This window comes from Pyxicephalus adspersus, chromosome 2, assembly GCF_032062135.1.
Source record: "Pyxicephalus adspersus chromosome 2, UCB_Pads_2.0, whole genome shotgun sequence".
In the NCBI taxonomy this organism is placed as follows: domain Eukaryota; kingdom Metazoa; phylum Chordata; class Amphibia; order Anura; family Pyxicephalidae; genus Pyxicephalus; species Pyxicephalus adspersus.
In genome coordinates, this window is record NC_092859.1 from 126,878,441 (window position 1) to 126,894,904 (window position 16,464).

The 16,464-nt window shown below is 35.7% G+C and overlaps 1 protein-coding gene across 7 annotated transcripts in view; it reads left to right on the plus strand.

Annotated features, from left to right (window-relative positions):
- NEDD4 (NEDD4 E3 ubiquitin protein ligase) overlaps positions 1-16,464 on the plus strand; it is an 80,009-nt gene that overhangs the window by 41,796 nt on the left and 21,749 nt on the right. For all 7 annotated transcript variants that reach the window (XM_072402348.1, XM_072402350.1, XM_072402344.1 and 4 more), the window contains 6 exons: positions 4,268-4,318; positions 5,368-5,429; positions 10,087-10,189; positions 13,413-13,576; positions 14,736-14,853; positions 15,756-15,920. In XM_072402348.1, coding sequence (XP_072258449.1) covers positions 4,268-4,318; positions 5,368-5,429; positions 10,087-10,189; positions 13,413-13,576; positions 14,736-14,853; positions 15,756-15,920 — 663 coding nt within the window. The remainder of the gene's footprint in view (positions 1-4,267; positions 4,319-5,367; positions 5,430-10,086; positions 10,190-13,412; positions 13,577-14,735; positions 14,854-15,755; positions 15,921-16,464) is intronic.

Here is a 16,464-nt window from a genome sequence, read left to right on the forward strand (position 1 = left end):
TTTGGCCCATTACACTGTAATTTGCTGCTCAGTTGGTGAGTATGATATGCTGAACATAAGAGGATGCATGGATACAGTTGGGTTGATTTTCTAAAGGTGTTTAGGCTATTCACTCTGCAAGGTTATACAAGTAGAGGAAGTAAACATTTAACAAACTTTTTTTCTTTTTCTTTTTTTCAACAACCACTTTGGTTTAGTTCTGGAATGAGAGGGGCAATTAGAACCTCCAACATAACACTCACTATTTAGATACACCTGCAACTCATATACAGGTACACATTGTCAAGACAACCTGCTGAAGTTCAAACTGAGCATCAGAATGGGGAAGAAAAGGGATTTTAAGTCAATTTAAATGTAGTATGTGTGTGGGCAGGTGGGCTGATCTGAGCATTTCAGAAACTGATTAAGTTTCCAGGGTTTACAGAGAATGGTCCAAAAATGGGGAAGTATTCAGTAAGTGGCGGTTCCCAAAAAAATTGCCCTGCTAATAATGTCAGTGAGGAATGTACAGACTGGTTTGAGTTGATGAAAAGGCATCAGTAACTCAACCACTTGTTACAACAAAGGTGTAAGGAGCACTCTGAATGAACAAGACATTGAATCCTAAAGTAGATGGGTTACAGCAACAGGAGAGCATTGAGTGCCACACCTGTCAGCTAAGAACAGGCACCTGAACTACAATTCACACAGGCTCACCAATATTGGATAAGGGAAGAGATTTGTAGAATGGTCAGAATTTGGCATTAATAACATGAAATCATGGATCCATCCTGTCTTGCACCAACAGTTTAGGCTGGTGGTATAATAGTGTTGGGGTATTTTCTTGGCACACATTGGACCTCTTAGTACTAACTGAGCATGGTTTAAATGCCACAGATTATCTTAGTATTGTTCCTGACTATGTTCACCCCGTTATGACTGTAGTGCGCCTATATTCTGATGGCTACTTCCAGCAGCATAATGTATAATGTCATAAAGTTCAAATCATCTCAAAGTGGTTTCTCGAACATGACAATGAATTTCCCTTTCCACAAAGTCCCTTTCCACAGTCACCAAATCTCAATCCACCAGCGCACCTTTGGGATGTGGTTGCAATGAAGGTTCTCCTCTTTGATGAACAGCTTACAAATCTGCAGCAACTCTGTCACATCAATATGGACATGTCTCTGAAGACAGTTTTTCCCAGCATCCTGTTTAATCTTTAGCATGAATAATTATGGCGGTTCTGAAGGCAAACAGGGGTCCAACTTAGTACTAGCAGGGTGTTTCACTTACCTTTTCTTGCTGAAAGCCTTTGATCAAATGTACTTATTGCACCCACCAAATCCAGCGCTGTCTTGATTTTCAACTTCATTCCAGGGCTCCCTATTATATGCCATACCGTCATCTTCTCTCCAGTGACCTTTCTTTTGACAGGGCCTCCACATGTGCATAATGGAGCATTGATCTCATCATTGCAAGCATAAGATTGTGCTCTTTATTTATATTTGAGGAAGGAACCTGATAATGCAGTGCCATGCCAAATTTCGGCATGCATAGAAGGGGCAACACCATATACTCCAGGAATATGTTATGTGAGTATCCCAGGAGACTGCCGATTTCCCTTCAGTCCTTACTGCTGTGGATTTAAATATAAAACAAAATGTGCAAAAAAGTATTAACAAACCAAATATGTTTCCCTATATAAAAGGCAAAGCTACTCTTTTACTAAATGTTTTTGATAATAGGTCAGCCTATATTGGAAAAGTAACCTCATGTATTGGAAATTTATCTGAATCTTACCTTTCATTTGAAATCTAACTTTGACAAATACATTTTGTAGTTTTTGTTTTGTAGTATTTCAGTAGTGGTATTACAAGATCATTTTATGTCATAAATGTGTACATCACTGTCATACTAAACATCACTGATTATTTGTCTAAGTACATTTTTACCTTCTTAATCTGTTTAATTAGCCATTTTTATGCACCACAGTATGTATGTTGGGACTAGGGACAGTCCATCATATAAGATTTTTAAGCCTGCATTTTTTTTTAAAGAAAGCAAAAGTTTGTTTCTGTTATGGCATAAACTATCATATATATTGCCATTACGTTTCCTTTTTATAATAACTAGACATTTTCAGCAAACAAACATACATTATCCAGCAGATGCTGCCTTGGCTTTAAACTATATAAGGTAACCTTAAACAGCTTTGTCAGAGGTTTGAAACTCTGCCTAACGTTCTTATATGACCTGTAAAAATTCATGCAGTATCCATATCAAGTCAATCTTTATTGTCTTGCAGCTTTTCTTTTATATGGCCATAATAACAAATGTTCTTGCTACATTTTATTGCGATTGTATTATCTAACAGGGACTCGCTGAAATATTTTCATGTACTAGATCTTGTACTGACTTTTCATTGTAATGAATTCCCTGTGTGGAATAACTACAATGCTAGTGATTTTGTTTTCATAACAGTTTAAATTGATTTGCAGTATAGATTATGTGTGCCAGATTTTAGGCACTTGTTCAGCTGTGTTATACCAAATAACCTGTGATCACTTAAAGTTATGCAAAAAACATGGTCTCGAAAGATTGGCCTGGTAAAAGATTTAATACAATTAAAATATTGTATTAAAAGGTGTGATCAATAAGTTTAGGACTTTATAGGACTTCAAGTTAAGGACTTTCTTTGGTGCCCTCCCAATAAATCGTATAGCCATACTTTTCTTGGGCTATGGGTTTACATGAGGTAGGGGGAGAGTGGTTAGTGCATATTGTCAAAGTGTCTGAAAATGGAAAGAGAAGTAAAATGTAATAATTTTTTTTGGAATAAACACTTGGAATTGGCTAGATCTCAGGTTACACAGCTTTAGGTTCTGAAGGTCAATCTGTTTTGATAGAACCCCCAAGGATCTCAACTTTAGATCTTTAGGTCAATCTTCTTTAAGTATTTTCGGTACCCATGTTGGCACAAGCCTCATTTGTAGCGTTGATTTATGTAATTTATGCATTAATAAATTATATATTTTAGAATAATGTTTTTTTTCAGTGGCAAGAGGGAAAACTATGGGATGGGCAACACACAATACAAACTGAATGCTCCCAATTGTTTGTGCCATAGGTGTTCAATAACCCCTATAATTGCTTGCATAGTGTTGACAAGTGTTACTATTTTAAGTCTATATAGATAGCTGTGGTAGTAAAACACCATTGAATGTTGCATGTACTGTCAGAAAAAATTGCAACAAGGCTGCCTCCTTCTACTGCTGGAAAATAGAGACTGAACAATTTGTTCCATTGGTAAAACATTTTTTTGCTAAAAGTTTTTAACCATAAAACTGTTTAATACCGCTTACGAAAACCATGTGAACTAAACCTTAGACTGTGTCAAGTGAGGTAACAGTGTGGTTACTACTTCCTCATACAGTGAATCTCTGCTTCAGGGGAGGTAACTACCCCCGGCAGACCAATATAGAATGAATGGGGGCATCAGTGAGCAGTTCAGAACTGTTCAATGCTGCCCGCTGTTTAATCTGCAAACTTTGCTTCTGCCAAGGTGCCAGCTGCTGGAAGTTGCATGGGATTGCTTGCTCCTGCAGCATGGCTGTACCTGGCCATATGCAGCAAACCTTTACACCGAGGCTGTGCTGTGGGCAACAGATAGGTAATGATCTGAGCTATAGCAAACTTTGAGAGAGGACAACAGCCTGTCAAGTTTGCTGGCAGAGTTTCCAGAACGAAAAAGATACAAATTAGGCAAAGGATAGAATGTATGAAAATTTCCAGGCCATCCACCCAGCAAAATCTGCCTTGGGAGAACATTGGACTTAGAGAATAAAAGTTTCTTATAAATAAAAGGTCTAGCAATAGTAACTTGGTCTAGACCACAACCATTTCTTCTTGCATAAAAAAAGGTTTTATCTTTTAAAGTGTAAGTACTAAGATGATTCTTAAAGCTAAAAGTCAGATACAAATCATCCTTTTTACATTAAATTTGAAAAAGGGAGAGTGCATTGTAAAATCCATTGGCGGTGGGTTACAAAGATCTTGGAAGTTATGACAGGTGCAAAGTTTACTTAATGGCATTAGAGAAAAAGTTAGACCTTCTGCCAAGTTTTTAATATAACTCATACACCAATCTTCTGCTGATACACATCTCCCATCTATGTATTTAATTAGTTGAGCTTTTCCCCTGGAATATATCTTTCAATTTGTTGCTGTGGTATGTGACAGAGCCCAGTTCCAGTGATTTCTAATGACTTTTGTTTTTCATTTGTAGACCAGAGATGACTTTCTTGGTCAAGTGGATATTCCTCTTTACCAGTTTCCGGTACGTACTAACATGCATTAAATCCTTAACGGTTTGTTCAGTGTAAATTTAATCTTTTGTTTAGAAGCTTGCCTGTTTTATCATTTGTATAAGACCAATAAAGCTGTGCTTATTTCAAGTACAAGGCTAAAGCTCCTGACTTCAGATTGAAATTGCCACATGGCTTTTGGTATAGAAGAAACTATTAGGCTTTGTGAATATAAGGATAATTAACCTTATGGAAGCTTAGTGAAATGAAAATTGCCAAGCACTCTACATTGTTTTTTTAACAGCTGCCTCTCCATGTGGTGAAGTGGTTAACTTACAGTAAGACATGTAGACTGGATGTGCTGCCAGACAGGCGTTCTCAGAGTGTTTATTACTTTGACTGCATTACAATCTATGTTTTATAGTCTATAAAACCTATACAGCTAATTGACTTATCTTGCAGATTGCAAATTCTGTAACGGTTTCAGCATTTTATGACTTTGTATTTTTCTAAAATGTAGAGCAAGGAGAGTTGATACAGTGTTGTTATTGTGTTCTAACAAACAGCAGGCATTACATTTTAGTGTTGGCTGCCAAGGCAAATGTTGCATGGTCTTTGTTTTTAAACTGTTGGCAGCGTCAGAAGCATTTTTTAAAAGGAGACTTTCACCAAACTACTGCCATCAAAAAGCAATGTGTATATTTGGTAGTTTACCCTCACTTATCTACATTCCCATTTACTATCCTATTTTTGCCATTTTGGAGTACTACACTGAGCACTTCTGAGTTGCAGGTGTTCTTCTGCCTGTGTGTTTAGAGAAAAATAGACTTTCATTATTCCAGCATTTAGAATAGGGACATGACAGTGGACAATGCTGTGTAATATGTCCACTCTATATAAAAAATATTTATAATAGTAATACTTTGTTCCAAAAAAATTATACTAAATTATAAACCTAAGAGCTTTGTTTCCAATGTCCGTAGAAGTGTTATTCCCCTAAAATTCTATTTCTAGAAGCAGTTCACCCATATGTGTAAAGCGGGTGCACTTACCACCTAATTGTTATAACTGCTTTATTCAGACAGAAAATCCCCGGTTGGAGCGACCATATACATTTAAAGACTTCATTCTTCATCCACGAAGGTAAACGATTTACAATCTTTATGTCTTTCTAAATAGTATTGTTCTTCCTGTTTTATCTCTATTGTATATTTCTACTTACTGGTTAGATTTTAGGATTACCTTTGTGCATTGTAGTAATGGCGTGGTTTTTGTCATATGCCTTAGCTTAGTTTTGTCGACACAAATTAAGCCTAAATGTATCATTTAGATAGAACTTATGGCAAGTCATTTTCTGTTTATTTGACAGTTCTTGCAGGATGGTGTAAACCACCACATTATTATTATTATTATTATTATTATTAAACAGGATTTATATAGCGCCAACACATCTGAAATATCTGTATTTTTACAGATGAAATGTCTAATTTTCTTAGCCAGTTTTCTGATTTAATCACTGCACAGGCACATCTCTTTAGTACTTCATGGTTCATTTTGACTATTTCCTGATTCACCTCCCAGTTAAACTGAGCTGCTCATTCTGATCCAACTGCCACAGCAAAGTGGATGCACAAATATGACATGGATAGTTCTGTTGCTGAGCTAGTTTGCTGTTTGCCTGTACAGTGAAGCAGATGTATTGGTACTGGCTGTGCAGAATATTAAATCCTTTACCAGCTAAACTAGAACAGTATCTTTATCTAATAGTTATGTTTTTTAAATAATTAACACAAATGAAATATAAAAAATATTTTTTTCTAAAATGTATAAAGTTTTACATAGAAGGGTTACAACAACTTCCAGTACGTATTTCTTATAAGGATACTTGCATATTTTCTTTAGTACCAAGAAAATAAGGGAAAGGCTGGACTTTCTGATACTTATACTTATATTAAGAATTAACATCTGCCAAACCCTTAGTGATAATCACATGAAAAAAGATGATGATAAAGAGCAGAAGAGCATTTTTTGGCAATAATGTATTATTTAAATGCAAAATATCAACACACCAGATGTGGGAAAATAACTGACAATAATAATACAGATTAAATCAAGTTTAGTTAAAGTCTCACTACAGAGATCTCCTTGATGGCATATAATTTTACAGTTCATAGACCCATGAAGGGATACCATAATAGACAAGTTTACAGCAGATTATGGCACAAGTACCATTCTATGCTTCACCACTTCTATGTATGTATATGCTGTATGGGTTTTTGGCCCAATGTTCAAAAAATGTACTTTACAATTTCAGTCACAATATATATACAGTTATAAACTGACTTGTGTTACGGTATTGTGATAGATGAATAAACTTTATTTCCTAAATACTTCAAAGCACACACTGTACTCTCTGGATTTGTTTTGTCCATATTGCTTCTGTTTGTACCTGTGTTCCCTTTTATGTTGGTTGTGCTGTTACCTGCTGCCAAGATAAATTGACATAAAAGAAAAAGGAGAGAAAAGCCTTTACTTTTGCTGCTGTATATTTCTAGTGTTGTTTTTCTTCCTGTTTGACTACTGGTTTTCTTAGTTTTCCAAACCAGTAGTCCCCAACCTTTTGCAAGTCGCAGACCACTAAATGCACGTACTCTGGACCACTCATGTGCCAGGAGCCGTGTGTCACTCAAAGGTGAAGAAACTTCCCCCCAGAGTGACATCATGATGCCAGAACCTGCCCACTCTCCCACCACAAGACGTGGTCCAAAGCTCTGGGCGCACCAAGTCCTTCTTCTGACTGGTGGGTGTACCCGCCTGAGCCGCGACCCACTAGTGGCCAGCGGACCGTGGCCACTAGCCACTAGGGGGACCTCTGCTTTAAACCACCACTGATTCTTTGACTGTTCTACTCCTTAAATGAGGCTAATGGTGGAATCTGTGTCAGACAGAGGCACCAATTGGTTGCCTGAGGAGGATTATCATATTTGTACATACCATAGGACCTAACCATTACTTTTGTGGCTTTTTGGCCATTATAACTGTACCATCCTTAAAAAATGAATTATTTTAATTTTAAATTCCAAGTAGAGAAACATTTTATGCTTCTGGTACAGCTGTGCAGCCTTGCTGGGTTTAGTTCCCATGTCCTACCTTGCAATTTTACAGACTATTTAATAGACTGTCGAAGAGTTAAGAGACTCAGTCCAAAAGAATGCGAATCTGCAATAAAGTGCCACCTGCTTCACTGAATTATACTATTATCTCAGACAATGATAAATATTACATTCTGTTCCCAACATTGTTTTTGCAAGAGTAAGCAAATACCCTTCATAATTCACATATCAAAGTTCAAAAATATATAAGTGCCAAAAGAACAAATTAAATTTAAAAGATGTGATAATAATCAGTCGAAAAGTGAGATTTAATAAAAGGAAATTCCCCGTGGGATTTTTGGATGTTTGTGTATATATTTGCATTGATTTATTTTTTTCTTTTGTGTTATTTTTTTCACCTTTACATTTATCAACTATCTTGTTTTTCATTTTAGCTTATGTTTATGTGGAAAATAGATTGATGCTGGTGGTAGTAGTATTTCAGTGCTCCGTTCTGGTATTAACGGTCATTATACCTATTAGAGGTATTTTTTTACAGCTGCTGTAATAGTTTTTTTTGCACACAGTGCAGCATTTTATACAACATAATATTGGTATGTTATTCCTATTTGATTCTTATGATCTTAACTTGACCATTTCAATACAAATACGTTTTTTCAGCTATCACTTAAACAGTATAACCATTTTAAGTCTGGTAAGTCTGTTTTTAAGTAGTGAACCTCTTTTTTTGCCAGACTTTAAATCTATAACACAGTACTCCTTATTTCAGGCAAGGCTTCCAATGTTTCATAATTCTGGTTTATACTGGGCACAGTAATGGAATTTCTTTGCATTCTTTCTGACCAAGTTCTGCAGAAGTCTGAAAACCCTTTGCTTAATTCCCTGACTGTTTAATTTGTCCTTATTGCATTTCTCTGTTTTCATTTAGTTTTTTTTTTTTTAACAATTATCCTGCTAACAAAAAAAAAAGTTTAATTACAAATGTGCTGCAATAAACCCTATAAATGAATGATCTTTATGTTCCTCTGCACGTGTGTGTTGTTTGCTGTCTTACAGAGGAGTTTAATTTTGTATATATGAAGTTAAGCCGCAGAAATAGTTGTGTAGCTGTATTTGTGAAGGTATTAAAATATTACCCATTATTATAGACCACAGACAATTGTAGTTATAAAAATCAATAAATATGGTTTAGGAAAATTTTCCTTTAGTCAGTTTGTGTAGAAATAGTTGTGTAGCTGTATTTGTGAAGGTATTATAATATTACCCATTATTATAGACAACAGACAATTGTAGTTATAAAAAATCAATAAATGAGGTTTAGGAAAATTTACCTTTGGTCAGTTTTTCTGTTGTTTTTATGTTGTTAAAGCAGAAGTAAACCCCATACAAAAAAAATCACACTTACCTTCAATCCTGCAGTTAAGTCTATTCGTCGGGAGGTTTCTTTCATCGGGCCTCGTGTTGTCCCGGTATCTGTCTCTGGCCCGGCACAGAAGGGGCACTGACATCTCCTCTCTCCTTCTCACAGGCGCGAGATCGGGTGACACAGATTGGGAAAAAACTTGCCCATCTCACTGCATATGCGTGAGATCAGCAAATTTTTTTTTCTATTGGTTAAAGGGCTCAGGCATGCACAGAAGGAGTAGCAGAGAGCGCAGAGCCTCCCGGGACACCTACGTCATGCAACTTGGGAGGCTCTGCGCTCCCATTAGTTTTTGATCGCCTAGGGTGTTGCAATTAAAAACACAAAGAACAAAATTAGGTTTTGTACCCTTTTATTTATTGTAAAAATTCTGAGTTTAGGTACGCTTTTAGAACCTTCCTTCAGTACTATACTACTCTCTGGTTCCTGTGATAAAAAGTCCTACTTCTATATACATGGCTGTTTTCTTGGCAGCTCCAGGAGATTCAATTGCGGAGGTTTAGTGTCACCAGTAATAGAGCCCTGTGGAAACAAAAAAGAAAAGATTTCAAACCTTAAAACAAGAAATGAAAATGGCTGGAAAACATTCTCTCTTACTCTCTATATATTCTCTATAATATTTTCCCATGTTATCTCCAAAACCTAACATTCTTGTATTTATTATTGGAGTGTTAAGCAGCAACCCTAAAGCAGACATGACATCTGAATGGAGGGCTTTATTTTTCAAGTATTGGCTCTATGCTATAAATAATTGTGAAAGTAATACCCAAAGCTACCTTTGACTTTATTAAGGGGATTCTGCAACCCTTATCAGCATGTGAAAACATTGTAGAGTCATTGATAATATAGTCTAATATAGGTCTACTTTGAACACTGGAAGAACTAAATGAATAATCTCCATTCCCTATCCTCTTTTTTTAAGAAAATTACTGCTAAATGAAAGCGATTGCATACACTGTTCTAAAGATGTGAACTTGACCTGAAGTTCTTCATACTTATTACTTCGATGGCTTATTAGCAATGACAGACCATGACACGACTGTTAAGTGATTTTCCAGAACACTCGTTTTTTGCCTGGACACATTTTGTTTCTGAAAGACAGAGCAGCACAGTACACACTGGCTAGTACTACATTTAATGATGTCTTTGTGACAGTTTGTTTATAACATGGCTAAACACTGCAGCTTTCTATTGCTTGTTATTATAGAGGTGTTAGTATAAACATGTCTTATATAATGAGTAATGTCTGTTTTCTTTTTAACAGTCATAAATCTAAAGTCAAGGGAAATCTTAGGCTAAAAATGACTTACTTACCTAAAAGCAGTGGATCTGAAGAAGAAAATACAGAGCAAGGCGAAGAGATGGAGGTTGGTTGCATAGCTTTGGCTATTTATTTGCTTCTGTATATGAGATTTATTTGCTATAAATTATTTTGCTTGTCTCTATCGTGGCTATTTCGCATCAAGCTGCATATATATACATACACATATAGCTGTGTGTGTATGTATATATATATATATATATATATATATATATATATATATATATATATATACACACACACTCATTTGGTTAATTATTTTATTTATAGTGCCCATTAGTTTTTTTTTTAATGACCAATGCAGACCGATGCGGGAACTAAGCCAAGCCAACTGCGGAGCCACTTATGTTTACATGTCTGTGCCATCTCTTTGTCCAGGAAGTACATGCTGACTTTAATTAATACAGAACAAAGATGGTACTTTGTTCTGGAAAAAAAGGAAATGGGGTACTGTGATCTCTGGGAGTGGTAAAAAATACATTGTAGTGTTACATAAATACACTACTTAATATAGATTCACCTAATATTATCCAGTATTTGTATAGTGCCAACATATTATGCAGCGCTTTACAAAGTCCATAGTCATGTCACTAACTGTCCCTCAAAAGGGCTCACAATCTAATGTCCCTACCATAGTCATATGTCATTACCACAGTCTTAAGGTCAAATTAGGGGTAAGCCAATTAACCTAACATCATGTTTTACTATGAAAACACATATCTCATGCCACATCTGCTTTACATGGGCAAAGTACCATAGTAAGTCAGTTAAAGAAAAAAAAATATATATTTTAATTTAACTTGGTAAAGCAGGAGTTATTGTATGGCCGTCTTTTACATCAATTTGAGGGCAATTATGAAGAGTAGGATTAGTGACACTTCATGAGGAGTTAGAGGAATAGGCATTTGTTGCTATGAGAATCCATAAAAGGGTCCAAAACAGAGCTTGGAGGTATCAGTCCTTTAATTTTTTTGTCATTTTTAGGCTCCAGGGAATTGTATGAAGTTCCACAGAACACATTTTGTAAGCTTGCAGTTGTGGTTTGTTGTTAAATTGAATTTGTTTGTAAGTCAGAACAGGTACATTATTTTAATAAATGCAATTAGGACAGATGTTTGTCTCAACATATTATTAGGCAGCATGATGTCAGTTACTGTATAAAATCCTCACTGTGAGTTATTCACAAACAAAGCAAAAAAAAAAAAAACTTTATGGAGCCTAGACATTTATTAACTTCTGGAGTAAGCTGAGCTTTGATATGCAAAAAGAAACAACTGCAGTTTGTCTTGGTCATTAAAGAGTTACAAGAGGCTGCAGAAAGAGCTCACCCCCTAGGATCACCCACAACCTCAGCTGTGTTTAGCAAAAGACTTCTAATGCAAGTCATTCAAACTGCCCCTTCCCCCCCTCAGGACTCTTTTTTGTATCTGTATGGATGTCCTTAAAGAGGAACTAAACTGAAAACTGCCAAAAAAAAAAAAAATACACTTACCTTCACTCCCGCAGGGCAGTCTGATCCATCCAGGGGTGTCCTGCATCGGGTCCCGAAGGCATCCTCAGCTCTTCTGGGTTCTTCATCCTACGTCACCTGACCCAGGCACGAGATCGGGTGATGTAGGATGGAAAAAAACTTCAAACCTCACTGTGCATGCGTGAGATCGGCAAATTTAGTTTTTCCGTGAAAAGGCTCCTTTACATAAAAGGGTTCTTTACCCCTTTATGTAAAGTGAAATTCTGAGTTTAGGTACGCTTTAACCCGGGGACTACCTGTATATCAAATATAATATCCAAATATACATTGAGCAAAAAATTGATGGGTTGCACTTTGATGTTTATTCCTTAGGATGTGCACATGAGATGTGATTCTGTATCTTAATCTTCAATCCTAATTTTATTATTTAATTTTTTATTATTATTGATTTTTTTATATATATATATATATATATATATATATATATATATATTCAATTGATATATTTATTATATTTTTTTATGGTTTTGAATTGTATATTTTCACTAAAGAAATGAGTATGAATGAGCAAGTAAAGCTAGCTTTTAGAAGTAAAAATGGTATTATTGTCATAAAGATTTTTCTTCTGTTTTATGTTCCTACCGTAAATTTGATTGCCTTGTCACATGTATATTTTATTTTTGGTGCTAAGTGGCTGTGTAGAACTAAGGTTACTTTTTTTGTCATGGTTCAAAAATATACAAAATGCAAAAACTTCACCACAAAATGTTTTTTTGGAACTGGTATTTGTAGAAGTTGCTTTTTAGGCAACATATATCGGTAAAATAATGAAAGCTGTCACTAAATAAAATCTAAAGAATGCTAGCCATGTGAATTGTGTACCACAAAAATATAATGGCCAACTGTTATTATTTATCTACACAATTAAACACTATTTTTATGTACTGAATGATTTTATACATTTACATCCACTAATGTTAAGGAATGACAGTGAAAAGATTAAAGGCTACACAACACAAATAGTTCACAGTTTTCTGTCCACTCTTATACTGTTATACTTATAAATCTGAACTCCAGCCATACAGCCATACATTTTTATATGCAACTAATATTAGTGCCTCTGTTTGATTTGGTATCTGTAGTTTGCTCTCCTGTACATCACTGAGATAGGCAGAGTGCTAGGAGACAGTCGGAAATGCAAATATGATGACAAGGAACAGGCTGATGGGGCAAATCACAGTGTGCCTGATTTATTAAAGCTCTCCAAGGCCGGAGAGGATACACTTTCATCTGTGAAGCTGGGTGATCCACAAAATCTGGAATGGATCTGGTCCAGGATTAAAAACATTTGCTAACAAATACCAAATACCTTTAAAGAAATCAATTCCAGGTTCGCTGGATCACCCAGGTTCACTAAAGAAAGTGTATCCTCCCCAGCCTTGGACCCTCTAGCTTTAATAAATCAGCCCAATGAGCAGTGAGTTGACCTTACTGTTAATACTCATGATGGTATAGCTGCCTTGTTTTGACATACAGTGGCTTCTGCACACAGTGTCTACAGACTTTTTTTTCTGCTGCCCAGCAATAGAGAAAGCTGCATTCCAATACAAAGCTTTTCAATTGTTAGAAGTAAATTGTGATTTTTGTATGGAAAAAATATATTTTTGGAGAAGCTAAAAATCCGCTTAAGAACTCATGTTGACCGCTTTCTGTTAGGCACTTTTTGCTATTTAAAACAAAAGGTGTGCTATTAAATAGCAGAAGTAGTAGTAACAGTGCATGTATGTCTTTCTTCTAGCCCGGCTGGATTATCTTGGACCAACCAGATGTTTTTTGCCAGCCACAACAGCAAGAATTTTCTCCACTACCTCCAGGCTGGGAAGAGAGACAAGATATCCTCGGTAGAACTTATTATGTCAGTCATCAGTTTAAGAGAACACAGTGGCATAGACCTATTATTCAGTAAGTGATATAAACCAAGAGTTGAAAATAATGTCCCCAATCATGGTAGCTTTTCTGTGTAATTTTCAGATGTCCCTAATGTCCCCTTATAACCCCACTGACCAAACTAGAAATCAAAGGGCGGTATACATCTACTTGGTGGTAAAAACTGGACAACTTCAAACCTGTCTTACACCCCATGCTGCTGAAATTTTAACAATTTTAATTTGTAACCATCCATTCTAAATGGGCCCCACATAGTCATTGGTGCAGTTAGGGCTACTCAGGTACTTCCTCCTTTATAAACTGCTATATGCTAAGCTTACATTATATACCCAAGCAGAAGTTTCTGTCTTTTATAGTCAACTGAAACTAAGCTGCTGTGCAGGTAGGTAGAGAGCATGAAAAGGTAGTCTGTGCATCTCAACTCCATCAGTTAGTGGGGGATTCAATGAATACAGCAAGATATGCATTATATGCATTATGCAGTACTTTTTATATGGAGGTGTGGTTTCTCCATTACCTCTGTCCCAGATGCAGCTTCCTAGATTGCTATGGTTGTAGATATGCCCTTGTATAACCCATAACCCAAGTTCTGATGAAAAGTTTAAGAAAGGTAAGCATTTCTCTTAGCCAGGCTCTCGCACATAAGCCTGATCACATGTATGTAAATAATCCCTTATAGAGCATAATTCATATGATCAGTACAATTGCAGTTTAGTTTGTAGGAGTATGTACTTTCTTTCCTCATTAACAACCTCTTGACAGCCCTGCATTCTTTTCAAATGTCATCCAGTTAGCACAAATGCCAAATGTTTTTGAGAATATTAAGAATGCTACTATTGTGCAATGGAAAAGGCAAAAGATGATGGTCTTGAAATATATTTCTGTGGTGGTAACTTTGCTTTGCTGTTACATTTTTATGTTGTGGCATTATTAGACTTGCAGTTTAATTTATAGTTTCTCTGAGTTAATTATACTTTTTGTAAAATGATATCAGTAAGTACAATTTTTTTTTTAGGATTTTTTTTAATGGCTGCTGTCCGAGTAAAACTTATTTTAAAGGTCCAAACCTTAAACATATATTTTTTTTGTTATGCACACTTCCTGAATAGGCAGTAAATAAAATGCATTGATTGAATAAGCAGCATGTTACAGTTAGAATTTAACATCTTTCTAGGGATGGCACTGCTGGTCCAGAAAGTGGTAACGTGCAGTTGGAAGCACAACGGGCATTTACGACTCGAAGGCAAATCTCAGAGGAAACAGAAGGTCCAGAAGTGAGAGATTCTCCAGAGGTAAAACCATTATTAACAGAAAATCCATGACATCCATACTATTTGTTTAAAATGTCAAAAAATGTCTGTTTTGTTTATCTACATCAACTTCAGCATGGGAACTGCCTTATAGTCATTCGACCTTGTTAATACTGTAATGTATGGATCAACTGGTACAAGAATTTATTTTTCACACAAAGATTTTTATTAATAAAAAAAATGGTGAACAGATACAGATAAAATAAAAATGAGATGCTACAGTGTTAGTGTTACAGCAAAAAACAAAAAAAACAACCACGGGGCCACAAAAAGTATACAATGAAAGAAAATATGAACAAACTTCAATAGTTCCACCAATCTGTGAACCAGCCTGGAAATGTTATGTATGTCTAAACTTTTAAAAGAAGAATTGTTAAAATGTTTTACACTATTGTAAGTTAGTCATATGAACATCACAAATGATCTTATAAGCACTCACCTGATTACTATCTTTACTTCCAACTTATGGAAAGGACCATGAGTTTGGTCCTGGTGCATTTAGAACTATGCTTTACTTTGGCAAGTGGCACCTGTATAAAATTTCCCATCTCCAGAATTTATGATTTGCATCATATTAATTTTGGAAATTGACACTTATAATTTTAAGCTGCCACTGAAAAAATAGGTGCTTGTCTTCCTTAAAAAGGTTACTCAGCTGATCTGCCTTCTGCCTAATGCGCTGGTTATCAGTTTGATTATCTCTTGATTTGACTAATACATACCTGGAGTTGGCACTTCCCAGTATAATGGATTCTGTTCAGAATTCAGATTTACTTGGAGAACTTTCTATACCCATCTTTAGTAGCCAAAAAAGGTTGCTTATTTTAATTATATTTTGACTAGATGTCTTATAAATCACTAATTTTATGTTGTTTTCTTAACAGAGTTGGGAAATTATAACTGAGGATGATTCCACTGTATACAGCAACCACAGTACTCAGCCACACTCATTATCTAGCAATGACCTCCAAACACAAGTTACTGATGAGCTCAGTGCAAGGCTTCACATATCTGGGAATACTGCCAGTGGCAGGCAGAGCTCAAGCATTGTAAGCTATTTTTATATTTTTATTATCATTTATTAATGAAACATTAAAAGCATCATGTCACAACCACATGACTTCTGTAAGGATTCAGTAACCCAAAAACCCAGTCTAAAAACTTCCTGTATTAATCACAAATGTGTCATTTGTTGACACCACTTAAATGTATGTTTTACTTTGTTCAATGTGTGTATCATGTTTAAAAAAAATATTGCCATTAGCAGAGAAACGTAAGGAGCTTATTGAAAGAAAAGAATAAAGCCTTAGCAACATTCTATTAATTCCAAAAACCTTACCTGAGGTACAGAAAACCAGTCCAGTATTTTTTTTAAATATCTAATTTTTTCTACTGAGTGTTACTTTTAACTTACATTACACCCAAAAGTGATATCTTTTATATAGTTGGAACCTGGTGTACTGAGTCCCCAAGATCTCAATGACAAAGTTTTACACCATGTTTAAGTCCACAGCAAAACAGGTATTCCTATTCCCTATGTTGCTGATAAATTACTGCAACATGGACAGTGGAATGGTTTAGGGCTGGGTTCAC